The sequence below is a fragment of the Podarcis raffonei genome, chromosome 6 (assembly GCF_027172205.1).
Source record: "Podarcis raffonei isolate rPodRaf1 chromosome 6, rPodRaf1.pri, whole genome shotgun sequence".
NCBI lineage: Eukaryota > Metazoa > Chordata > Lepidosauria > Squamata > Lacertidae > Podarcis > Podarcis raffonei.
The window spans coordinates 84,503,717-84,517,266 of NC_070607.1; the positions used below are offsets into that span (position 1 = coordinate 84,503,717).

Here is a 13,550-nt window from a genome sequence, read left to right on the forward strand (position 1 = left end):
GTTCCTCCTATCATCTGTCTAAAATAGGAACCACAGGAAGATGAAGCAAAGCGAAAATATTGTGTGTCTTTTTCCTGTGTGGGGGTTATTTGCAGAAAGACTGTCATGAGAACGAACTTCACTTTGAAACTTGAGTCCCTTCTCTCATGCTTTGTACTGATTGTCTGTGGCCTTAGAAATTCCCTTTTTCCAGGAACATTTGTTCATTTTTCCCCACCAGTGCCTTCTGAAGAATATTATTTTGGATCCTTTTTCTTGAAATATATCTTTTGTGACATACACAGAAGTTTGCAAAACGAAAGCTTTGATGGCTGATGATGATATAGGAAGGGGCAACAGTTATTGGTGACAACTATGGATAGAAATATTGGACATAGCAGATTTGCAAAGGTAGGTTAGCAGAGAACAATGTGATGGAATTTAAGAGAGTAAAAGGTCAAGTCTATTGATGACTACTCAAAAGTAAGTTCTACACTGCAACTTACTCCCATGTAAGTGTGAGGTTGAAACCAAATGCACACTTTCCTGGGAATAAACTACATTGGACTCAGTGGAACTTTTGAGTAAGCATGTATAAGATTAATTTGTATCCTTCCAATACCCACACATATGACAGTGGCTTACCTCTGAGTAGACATATATAGGATTGCACTGTAAATCTGGTAGGATGCAATGAGGAAATCTAAATTATTATTTTATTGCCAATATGTTCAGAAACAAACAGGGCAGAAATGAATACAACTGCATTTGTCCTTGTACACTGGCCTAAGAAAAACTGTTGAAGAAATTCTCTTTGTAGTGGTTGTAGTTTGGAGTGCTCATGGTCACAGTTCCAGCCAGTGAACTATGCTCTCTTCTAACATGGGTTTTCTGTGGGGCAGGGGTCCCTCTCAAGAACTGGTCAGTCTTCTGTGGCCGCTGAGTCCCCATTGGACTATTTCAGGGAATTTCCCTCTTTGAGGGTTCTGCCTCCTCTCCAAAAGATTTTGCAGACAGTGGTACCTCGGGTTAAGAACTTAATTCATTCTGGAGGTCCGTTCTTAACCTGAAACTGTTCTTAACCTGAGGTACCACTTTGGCTAATGGGGCCTCCCACTGCCACCGCGCTGCTGGAGCATGATTTCTGTTCTCACCCTGAAGCAAAGTTCTTAACCCGAGGTACTATTTCTGGGTTAGCGGAGTCTATGACCTGAAGTGTATGTAACCTGAAGCATCTGTAACCCGAGGTACCACTGTACTTCTGTAAACCTGGAGGTTCTCCATAGCCTGTCTTGAGTTAAAGGTAGTTCCATATTGGCACCGTAAATCGAATATTTGCTTGTGTGTGTGTGTGCATTTTATTCTCAGAAATATTGCTTCTCTGAAAAGAGGAAGGTCTAATTCAAAAGACAAAGGGAAAGGGTGATGATGAGTAAAAGGAACCGGGGGCGGTGGGCGGGGGGATCATTGCACAGAACCGGTGCATGTTAAAAAGTGATTAAGCAGCAGATTCTAGCCAAGGAGACCAGATGGTCAATTTGAATAGCCGGGCCCCAGTGAAAGTATTTCATTTTCGTGGGGCTAATGTGCTTTGTTCTTTGCGATTCTCCTTCTCTGTGTGTGCCTCTAAAGCGATGCCATTACGAAGCCTTTGTTTTTGTAGTTTGAAGAGGGTTCAGTGAGGCAGGACAGTCTCGGTGGAGTGAGCTCGGATAATTCAAAGCCGCCACCATAGCCCAAGACCGAACCTTGAAACATCAGCTGGGTTCTTGCAAGCCTGCTGGAAAAACATCCTCAAAATCTGCCCTGCTCAGACATTATTTTATTTTTTGCATTATAGTCAGTGATGTGCTGTTTCTAAAGTGTTGGAGATCTAAGAACAAGAACACTCTCTGTTTGGGCTTTTATTTCACCCCCTTCCTTTACCCCCCTCGACACTAGAGGCACCAAAATCCTCAGGGGTGGCGGAGATCATGGGGTGTCCTCATTTGCATGGAGATAACTACAAGCCAATTGCTGCGCTGGAAGGGAATTTGCTGCGCGATTAGCTCCTCGCCTTTCATCCCCGAGGGCTACTCGCTTCACTCGAAAGCTACTTCCCCACGCAAGCAGGCTGCACAAAAGGTCTGCAAGGAAGCCTTGCCGTGCTGCAGACCAGCTTGATTGTTTGCCCCCTTTTGACAACAGAAAAAAAAGAGACAGGAATAAGAGAGTCTATCTGGAGGGTGCGATTTGGATGATGGACGAGTAGAGGCTTCCAGCTGAAAACAGCAAAATGAAAGTCAACGTGAGTGTAGCGGACGTTTCCTTGAGCTCTGTTCTGTTTTCATGGGGATGGGGCATTGTTGTTTCTAAGCGGCATTTATTTGAAGATTTGGCTTATTTTTAAAATGAAATTATTTTATATGGTGTATCTACACTTTGGGGGCATCTCCTCTGTAGATGCTGTCATTGTTTTTCATGTCATTGGTGAATGCCGGTACTTTAAAATCGTGCATCTCTGCCCTCACCCTTCCCCGACGATTCAGTCCATAAACGAACATGCTTACTCAGGTGTAAATTCCACAGAGCTCAGTGGGGCTTCCTCTCTAGTAAGAGTTCTTAGGGTTGCAGCTTTGATTTCTGAAAAGAGGAGAAGCTGATATATGCGAGAACGGAGAGGAGGTTCGTGTGTGATTGTTTGGGGGAGACAACCGCTCTTTGAATGCCCTTGCCCTCTTGAAGAAAAGATACGCTGTACTGATTGTGGGTGTTCAGTTGCTTGCTGCATTTTACTTTGATAATCTTTTAGATGAGTTGAAATGTATTTCTGAACATCTATGGCAATCAGAAATGCCTCACCCACCCACCCTTTACTTTGAGAAAGACTACTTGTAACTGCTTGGGAGGAAGATAGGAAACTGCCTTGTACAACATCATCAGACCACTGGTCCATCTAACTCAGCACTGTCTCCTCTGACTTGTAGTGGCTCTCCAAGACTTTTGGGAGCAGCTTTTCCCAACTTTACCTGGAGACACTGAGGCTAGAACTTCTGAATTCAAGGCAGGTGCTCTGCCAGGGAACTGTGAGCCTGAATCTGTCCAAAGTGTCCCCAATATGATCTTTCTTTCACATAGACCATTTGCTGGGTGGACAGACTACTGCTTGCAGCTTACTGATCAGTTGTTGCAAAGAATGAGTATAGGAAGCTGCCTTGTATTGAGCCAGACCACTGGTCCCCCTAGCTTAGTATTGTCTTCACTGATGCACAAAAACTTCCTGACCCCACCCCACCTCCATGCAACAAGATATATTGTATGCAAAATGTTGTGTGTATGTGTTTAAGTCCATTGTTCTGGAGAGGGGATCCAGGCTTGCATCAGATTCTCAAAGGGGACTGTGACCCCCAAAAAGTTTAGGAACCACTGCTTTAGATGGTGAATTTATTAGAATGACAATCTATTGTCTTTTTTTCTTTTTTTTCTTTTTTGCATTTCATTTCCCTATTATTATTTCTGGGTTAGCAGAGTCTGTAACCTGAAGCATCTGTAACCCGAGGTGCCACTGTACTTGCCAATTTAGGGCAATGCTTCATATATTTGATGAAGTGGACTTTAGTCCATGAAAACATACACCATAATAAATTTAAGATGCTGCAAGTCTCTTTTATAATTTTATTCTACGGGATTTACTGGCAAGGAAGAATGCACAAGTTTGCTGCCATAAAGTGAAAAGTAAATAGCAAACATTTACAGATCTACAGTATTCCAACACAGCCTTTTCATTGCAAACTTTTAAAACTGTTACGTGCCAGTCTGCCTTTAAATGGGTCTTGTCAAACATAAAGTGATGGCAGTTCAGGGTGCTGTTTCAGTTTGACTTGTCTGGGAATCTCAGCAAGGACTTTGTGTTTGTTTGCTCATAGCTGAGCAGCTTAAACAGCAACTTCTGTCCACTCCAGAGGAGTAGCTATGTTGCAGCGAAACAATAAATAATCTTGTGGCACCTAAAAGTCTCAGGTCACATCCATACCATCATTTAAAGCAAGTTTAACACGCATAGCTCCCCCCAAGGAATCCTGGGAACTAAAGGGTGCTGGGAATTGTAGTTCTGGGAGGAGTAAATTACAGTTCCCAGGATTCTTTGGAGAAAACCATGTGTTATGGTGTGGATGTGAACCTAACATATTTATTGTGGAATAAGCTTTTGTGGACTACAAAACCCAGTGTGTCAGACGCTGAAGGGTTATCCGTGCTAAACTAATATCCATACTTTGAAGCAGAAAAATGGTGTCAGGGGGTTGTAAATACTAGAGTCATGAATTACAAAGGGAAGCATTAGATCTGTGGCATTTTTATGGAATGCCCAAATGTATACAAGACAAGAACGGGTCGACCCATTCACCACAGCAGGCATGGCAATAATACAATAATGCAATATGATGCTGTTGATGTGATAATCTCTCAAGATAATGCCATCTTTCTAGCTATACTGTGGTAATTTAATAAGGACATGTTGTGGGAAAGAGGCCTGCAATCTAGATTAAGGCTGAATTGACCTTAATCGACATGGCAGTTTAATACTGAGCTTTCCTTCAAAGTATTTTGTTGCATTAGTAGTTAGAAACTTCAGCGATTAGGTGGGACATAAATGACCAAAAGCAAACAAACAAATAGTGTGGTGAATTTGAGGGGAGACTAGCCTAGAAGACTGAAATGTTCTCGCACTGACTTCTGGGTTTCTGCTAGGTGGTCTATTGCTGGTGAGCAGCATTTTTAAATCAGTCATAAGGTAGTGGTTCTACAGCCATTGCATAATTCTAATGGGTGTCCAGAAAGTGAACCTGCTACATAGATTTGTCTAATTCAGGTTGATAGTGGAGTAGAAATTACGCAGTTGTTTTAAAAAATTATACCATGTCCTTCAGCAATTCTACTTCCAGGACACCTGAGAGATATCAATACATATTTTTAACAGTGAACGAACATGCAGTATTCAAATAATAGATAAAACATAGCTCTGAGGAAAACATATGAGTAGCAAAATAAATTTAAATAACACATTAAAAGACATGTTAGAATGCAATGTCTTCACCTAGTTCAAGGCAAGCTTCTCAGGGATGATTGTTCCAAAAGATGGGAGATGAATAAAAAGACCCTCTCTTTGATCACTTATAAGGCAGAGGTACTCAGGGAAGGGCCTTTGAAGATGACCTCAGTCATCTTTATCCTTACTGTTATTTGTAAAATTTATATCCTGTTCATCCTCCCAGGGTGGCAAACAACAACAGTGAATACATCCATACTCCAATACAATTCCAATACAGATGCAGACTGGGAAAGATCTCAGTTTAAAAGGCTTGTTGAATGTGGGAAGGTCTTCAGCAGGTGCAGAAAAGGCAACAGAAATGTCTAATAGTTAACAGGAAGGAATTCCAGAGGGCAGGTGTCATAACACTAAAGGACAATTCCTACACTGTGCAGAATGAAACTCCTGATAACATGGTGTCTGCAGGAGGCCCTCATCTCTAGAGCACAAGTGATCAATGGGATATATAAGAGGTGAGACAATCTTCTTGTCGCAGTCCTGGTGGAATCCCCAAATGCTTATTCCCAAGGATTCTGGGTGGCAGTGCAATTCATGTTATCTTCGGTAGATGAAAGGTCTTTGGGAGCAGGAGCTAACTGCTCCAAGTCAGTTGTGAGTATGTTGTCACACTATGGAGTGTAGCTGATTGGAGTTGTATTGGAGAATTAATTGGCAGGGATCTTGCTTGAATTCAAGTCACACTGCAAAGGAAATATGGGTCAACCAATGTTGACAGGTGGCCAAACCCACCTACCCATCAGAGTGCCTCATTGGGGGTGCAGGATCTGGCCCACCAAGGATGGAAATATTTGCCACCCTAGCTGTACAGGTGTGTGGGTAATCATCACAGTGCCATTGTTCTGAGGATAGGAGCAGAGACGATTATGGTTGAGCGCAAATTGGCAGGACTCGGTGGATGACAAACCTGGTTGTTTGCAGCCCATTTTTTATGGGAGTTGTTGGTGTATAAAACTTTTGGGCCAGAGGGAAGGGTGACTCTGGGGTGGAACATGGGGCTGGGCCTGCTGGGAACAGTCCCTCTCCCGCAGGGGTCAGCAAACTTTTTCAGCAGGGGCTCGGTTCATTGTCCCTCAGACCTTTTGGGGGGCTGGACTATATTTTTTTGGGGGGGGGGAGAATGAACGAATTCCTATACCCCACAAATAACCCAGAGATGCATTTTAAATAAAAACACACATTCTTCTCATGTAAAAACATGCTGATTCCCGGACCATCCATGGGCTGGGTTTAGAAGGCAATTGGGCCAGATCCACACACTCCCAGGCTTAGTTTGCCTACTCATGCTCTACCCCATCATGTGTTGATTTAACCCTTAAGTGGAATGCCTGAATAGAGCCCAAGTGATGCTCTGAAGGTGTGAGACTGGAACATGGGACAATATACTGAGTCAAGCTATTGGTCCATCTAGCTCACTGATTGGTCCATCAATGCTGATTGGCAGTGACACTCCAGAATTTGAGACAGGGCTCTCTCCCAGCCCTACCTAGAGATGTCAGGGGTTGGGGAGATGCTCTACCACTGAGCTACAGCCCTTTCCCAAATGCTTCAAGTGCAATGCTTTCCCATAGAGAGCTCACGTGCAACATCAAGTGATAACTCATTTAATGATAAGATGTCAATTGATGCACATGCATATATGTACATGCATGTGTAAATCAGCCCTATACTGTCTTTCTCAGTTTGCCTTCCTCTACCTGTATGGTGCTGAATTTTTCTGAATCATTGATCCATCCAGTCCAATAGTGTCTATTTTGATTGGCAGCCTCTCTCCATGGCTCCAGGCTTGCTCTGATAAATTTAACTGGTCATACAGGTGATCTATGTATATGTTTGAAATGTGGGAAGCTCCAGGTAGGTTTGGATTAGGAAATGACACAGGGAAGGACCTGAAGCCTTGAAGATTAGATGGGGCAATGGTCTGACATGGTACAAGGCAAAGTCTTGCATGGCCTGAAGGCAAGCAGGCAAAGCAACAGTTTAGTAGGCATTAAGGCAGAGAAGGAATAAAATAAACTACTCAGCTTGCAACAATTGATTGAGATGGAGGAGCCAGTTATTGGATTCCAGGAAAACAACAACTCTTCAGACTTTAGCAGCAGGTAGAAAGAGCTCCCATCAATCCATAGCAAATATAAGGCAGAACCTGGAAATGTTCCACAGAGGCAAAAAATTCATTGTTTCTGTTAGAAGGAATGAGATTGCTTGAATCTGGGAAGTTAGAATCATTGATTTAAAGCAGGCATAGGCAAAATCTGGCCCTCCAGATGTTTGGGACTACAATCCCTATCATCCCTGACCACTGGTCCTGTTAGCTAGGGATGGTGGGAATTGTAGTCCCAAACTTCTGGAGGGCCGGAGTTTGCCTATGCCTGATTTAAAGGATGTCAAGAGTCTTTGGGCCAAGTGTTGCTACGTATCAGACATCCCCAACAAAATTTGATAAATACATTTAAAAATGCTGGTTTTAAATGTAATAAATCCGCCAAATGGCAAAATACGTGTGGAATTTTGGTGCAGCTCCACTCTTGAAGCTGTCACCAGTGTTCATCAGCAACTACAGACAACAGTGGCATCCAAGATCCTTTTCCATCATTGAATCACATCTGCCTGCTTGAATATTGAGCCTATATTAGTTATGAGTTACCAGCCTCTGCAGCCACAGCAGGCGTTGTGATACTCCAGCAATTTGACTTCACCCCAGGAGGTGCATTCCATTGTCTCTTGAGGCAGATGGATTGCAACAACAACAACAACATAGTTCTTGTTAAGGCACATTAGAAATTTAAATAACTCTTTAAAAACACACCACTGGCCAAGTTGATATTCTAGCAGATAACCTCCTATCAAAGTCAGTTTCCGGTTCGGAATAAAGTTCTTGCTGATTTCAACATGGAACTGTCACTTCTCCCATTGTCCCAGGGATATATCTCAGTGGTCATAGGGATGGTTGGGCTCTTACATGAAAAACAAAATCTGTTAGGAGGTTCAGAGGACAGGAGGGGCCAGATCTTGAATATGTGGTTATGATATCCACCCCTGTAGTAGGAATATATTTGAGGCTCATTTTGCTGGTTGGCACAGGAACTGCTAAAGCTTTTAAAAGGCTGAAAGAAGTTCAACGCCCACCAATTACTCTCCAGCACCGTCTTTCTGTGGATATGTAAAGGAGCACTATACTGCAGTCCTGACTCCAGATAGTATTGTCCATGGCAGGGTTAGGGGGACTCATGGCCTTCTATGTGCTGCAGGACTTCAACTCCCATCATCCCTCACCACGGACCATGCTGGCTGTGGCTGATGGGAGTTGGAGTCCAAGAGCATCCAAAGAGATATGGCTTCCCCACCCCTGGTCTAAGACTTTTAAAACCAAGCAGGTAATTTAACAGCATTTGCCATACTGCAGCCAAAATGGTAATATAGGTCACATCCACATCAAGCATTTAAAGCACCCTTATAACACTTGAGGGACGTGGGTGACGCTGTGGGTTAAACCACAGAGCCTAGGACTTGCCGATCAGAAGGTTGGCGGTTCGAATCCCCACAAGGGGGTGAGCTCCCATTGCTCGGTCCCAGCTCCTGCCAACCTAGCAGTTTGAAAGCACGTCAAAGTGCAAGTAGATCAATAGGTGGGAAGGTAAACGGCATTTGCGTGCACTGCTCTGGTTCACCAGAAGCAGCTTAGTCATGCTGGCCACATGACCCGGAAGCTGTACGCTGGCTCCCTCGGCCTGTAAAGTGAGATGAGCACCGCAGCCTCAGAGTCGGTCACGACTGGACCTAATGGTCAGGGGTCCCTTTACATTTCAGTCACGAAATTAAAAGACGCCTGCTTCTTGGGAGGAAAGCAATGACAAACCTAGACAGCATCTTAAAAAGCAGAGACATCACCTTGCCAACAAAGGTCCGTATAGTTAAAGCTATGGTTTTCCCAGTAGTGATGTATGGAAGTGAGAGCTGGACTATAAAGAAGGCTGATCGCCGAAGAATTGATGCTTTTGAATTATGGTGCTGGAGGAGACTCTTGAGAGTCCCATGGACTGCAAGAAGATCCAACCTATCCATTCTGAAGGAAATCAGCCCTGAGTGCTCACTGGAAGGACGGATCCTGAAGCTGAGGCTCCAGTACTTTGGCCACCTCATGAGAAGAGAAGACTCCCTGGAAAAGACTCTGATGTTGGGAAAGATGGAGGGCACAAGGTGAAGGGGACGACAGAGGACGAGATGGTTGGATAGTGTTCTTGAAGCTACCAGCATGAGTTTGACCAAACTGGGGGAGGCAGTGGAAGACAGGAGTGCCTGCGTGCTCTGGTCCATGGGGTCATGAAGAGTCGGACATGACTAAACAACAATAAATAATACTTGAAAAGCTGTGGCTTCCCCCAAAAGAATCTGGGTGCTGCAGCTTTAATCTGAAGGGTCTCCAAACAGCTCTTGGCACCTTTAACAAACTGCTTGGGCGTGAACATGCTTTAAATGTTGATGTGGCTGGGTTTGCACAACAAGAGCCCGATTTCTCATTCTTTCATTCCTCCTGAGCTGTCATCATGCTGCGTGAGTCACTGCCGCTGAACCAGGTAAAAAAGGAAATGAGAGGCGGGGGGAAATAACATGACAAAGTGGAAGATGCTCCGGAGCAGAGGCAGAGCTGAAAGGGCAGGCCTTCCTCTGGCTGGGTGTGAAATGCATTCATTTCCTTTTCCTGCAAGTGCGGTTGCCATGGTCGGCACAACAAGACCTCAAAGAAGTCCCGTGGATAACCGCGGCCAAGGAGCGCTCTCTGAATATGCCAAGCAATGCTTGGTGCTGTTCCTGGCTTGGCTCTGGGGCCATCTTTCCAGCAGCCTTTGAGATGGAAATGCTAGCTCAGGGGGTCAGAACTCTGTGTCTAGAGCTGAAATTCAGGTTTGATCTGAAGAGGGGGGACAGTGCCGGATTTAGGGCAGTGTGGGCGGTTCCCCTACACAGGACACCAAGCCAAGCAGGTGTGAAACTGAGAAGATCCATAATTGAGAAGGTCCACTTGGGGGTGCCAAATTTTGGCCTCATACAGGGCGCTATATTATGAAAGATTATCAAAGTCCACCTGGGGGAGACAGGGAGCAAATATGCAAGTATGTGTCCCCTCATCTTATCTTATTTGGCAATGTGTAAGTGGCCACTAGGTTTACCTGTGTTTTGCCTGTTTGTTTTTCACCCTCTCGACCTGTATATTTGGTAATAAATGAGCATTATAAAAGACGCCACAGGACTTCAGCAACTTCTTACTCACAGGAAAATGATCCTGTAAAGATGTCCTTGCAGGCAAGAGCTCTAAAGAAAGGGGGGGGTGGACTCTAACCTGTTAAAACTTTTTGATATGAGGTTAAATGTGCAGGTACCGAAAAAAGAAAGAAAATGAAAGAATACTTTTAAATAATAATGGCACAGAGTTCTAAACTAAGAGAAAGAAAAGACAAACATTAAAGAGAACTTAAAAAGCAGTATTCGACTCACTGAGTAATGTTCTTAGATGAAGCTGAATTAAGACAAACAGGAGATATGGGCCCAAGCTGGGAATCGTAGCTCTGTAAGGGATCTCCTAACAGCTCCCAGACCCTTAACAAACTACAGTTCCCAGGATTCTGTTTGAAGTGGTATGGTACCACTTTAAGCGCATGTTAAGGCGCTCTGCCTGTTTTTCAAGGTCCTGAGTGCTGCCAGTTTTCCTTCTGTGAAAGGGTCATTCTGTGGTGCCTACAACAGTTTCTTAATGATTTCCAAATGTGCTCCTGGGCCCCCAAAGGGTCCCCTGAAGAGGGGCTTCAATGCTGCATTGCATTTGGTTTTCAAATCCTCTTCTCCTTTGCCCTGCAAGCAAAGTTGGTATGACTTGACAAGACGGGTAAAAATTTTGCCTTGCTAGTAGCGGGTACTAAAAATATACAGAACCCTCAAGCAACGAGAAGGAAGTTGTGTTTTCACAAGATAGTACCTTCTCAAAGCAGATGGGAAGTGTGACTCTAAAGGGAAATGTAGAATGCGCAGATAGACTCAAATAGACTTGGAAGGAACACTGAAGTAAGTCTTTTTCAAGAGTGTCTATACACAACCATTTTCTTAATTCAACAGGATTTGTGTTTAGTCGTGTCTAACTCTTCATGACCCCATGGACCAAAGCACGCCAGGCACTCCTGTCTTCCACTGCCTCCACCAGTTTGGTCAAACTCACCTTAGTAGCTTCGAGAACACTGTCCAACCATCTCGTCCTCTGTCGTCCCCTTCTCCTTGTGCCCTCAATCTTTCCCAGCATCAGGGTCTTTTCCAGGGAGTCTTCTCTTCTCATGAGGTGGCCAAAGTACTGGAGCCTCAGCTTCAGGATCTGTCCTTCCCGTGAGCACTCCATTCCCTTAAGAATGGATAGGTTTGTTCTTCTTGCAGTCCATGGGACTCTCAAGAGTCAACAGGATTTAGATATCGCCAAATCACCAAAAACCTCTAAGCAGTTTGCACAGAACTTTATAAAATATTCACTAAAAATTCTGATGAATCCAAACAATAAAAATAAGTTGGTTTTTAAAGTATAATCAGCAGATAATATTACATGTCTAAATTACATTTCTGGGTAGGCTTTTGTAAGCATTTTAATTTTTTTTAGGATGTGCCAAAAACAATACAGCAAAGGTGCCTGCTGATTATCAATGAGCAGGGAGTTCCAGCGCATAGGTGCTGCTACACAGAAAGACTGATCCCATGCAAGTGTTATATAGTTATTGCATCAGTAGTTTATTATGCAGGCCTGGTCCTGCCATTGGGTAGAGTGAGGCTGTTGCTTCAAGAGTCAGGTGCTGCAGGATGGGAAGGCACGGCATCAGGTTGGAGGACAGAGCTTTGTGTTCCATATTGGCTGCCCTGTATCTTCTCAAGCTACCTTGCCGCCTTTAGATATGGGTGAGAATGTTTTTCCATTATCAGGGTCAATGTAAGATTCAACTGCCATTCTGGTTGGCTTCTGTATTTGGAAATGCAGGGGGTTTGGGTGATGTTATCTTGTCCACTTATCTTGCGGCAGCATTTTTTGGAGGGATTATCCCTGAAGCAGAAGGTTAATGCCTATTGATTGTATATGTTTGACTTTCAGCTTGACTCATATTAAGGCATTTGCTAAGCATACCATGATCCTCCTCCTAGCTTTTATTATGGGCTTCTGGACCCTTGATTGATTGATTGATTGATTGATTGTTCAATTTGTTTCTATACCACTTTATATTTTTAAGAAAAACATCTCAGTGCAGTTTACAGCACATTAAAAATCCATTATTATTATTATTATTATTATTATTATTATTATTATTATTATTATTACCTGACATTTTCAGAAGGTAAAATTAAAATTCTTTGGTTTTCCAAAAGCAGTATGTGTGCTTCTTCACCACACATAGGCTTACCAAGCTAAATGTTATCCAGTCACAAAAATAATAGCAGATTTGAATTTGTCACTCTCAAAACCATCCTTTTAAGACTCTTGGGTCATTTGTGTTCTCTTAGGATGAGCCTCTTAGAGGTATTCAAAATGTGATTTCTCACTAAGGTTCATTGATGCTGAACTTGGTACCCAGAATTAAAGCAAATTATTTCCCCTCTTTTCTCTTTTGGTGATGCATTTCCTCTTTTTTGGGTGATGGCTAAGTGGTCAGCCTATGCTTTATTGATTTGAAATAATCTACAAATCTTGCATTGCAGGCTTTGAGTCTGAATAGCGGGCTAAATTCTGTTCTTTACTCTTTCTCTCTTTCTTGAGCTATCTGCATGCTGCCTTGGAACTATGCTGATTTAGGGCAATTTATCTGTTTTTAAATAATTTCATCACGCACTTCCTCTTTGGAATTGGATGGGTCACTTTAAGCTGTGACTCAATGCATTGTTGAGCAGAAGAAAAATGCCTTTGCTAGCCTTATTTTTGCTTGCTTCTTCTAAATGCGCTCAGGAGCTGCAAGAAAAGCTTCTGCAGCCCTCCCTCCAAGCCTTGAAATAACACTGCAACTGATGTTCTGCTGCCTCTTCGCCTATCCTCAGGCCCTGCCAACATGGCCAAAGATGGGGATGTATGGACCATATGGAGAGTCACTGGCTGCCCACCCCTATTCTATAGTAATACAGTGGCACCTTGAGTTACAAATGCCTCGGGTTACAAATGCTTCAGGTTACAAACTCTGCTAGCCTGGAAGAGTTACCTCGAGTTGAGAACTTTGCCCCAGGATGAGAACGGAAATCGTGTGCCGGCGGCGCAGCAGCAGCAGCAAGAGGCCCCATTAGCGAAAGCACGCCTCTAGTTAAGAATAGTTTCAGGTTAAGAACAGACCTCTAGAACGAATTAAGTTCGTAACTAGAGGTACCACTGTACAGGTGAAAAGAAAATAGCAAAACACTAGGCTTTGCTCTAACCCAACCTATTGTTGTGAGTTGTGTGGGTGGGGTGGGGTTGGGGTGTAATACCTGAGTGCCT

General features: G+C 43.6%; 1 protein-coding gene across 1 annotated transcript in view; it reads left to right on the plus strand.

Moving 5' to 3' along the window:
* The first annotated feature begins 1,520 nt into the window (after window positions 1-1,520).
* CASS4 (Cas scaffold protein family member 4) overlaps window positions 1,521-13,550 on the plus strand; it is a 34,296-nt gene continuing 22,266 nt past the window's right edge. Inside the window, exon 1 of the mRNA XM_053394310.1 lies at window positions 1,521-2,266. Within this exon, the coding sequence (XP_053250285.1) occupies window positions 2,255-2,266 (12 nt within the window). The 5' untranslated portion in view covers window positions 1,521-2,254. The remainder of the gene's footprint in view (window positions 2,267-13,550) is intronic.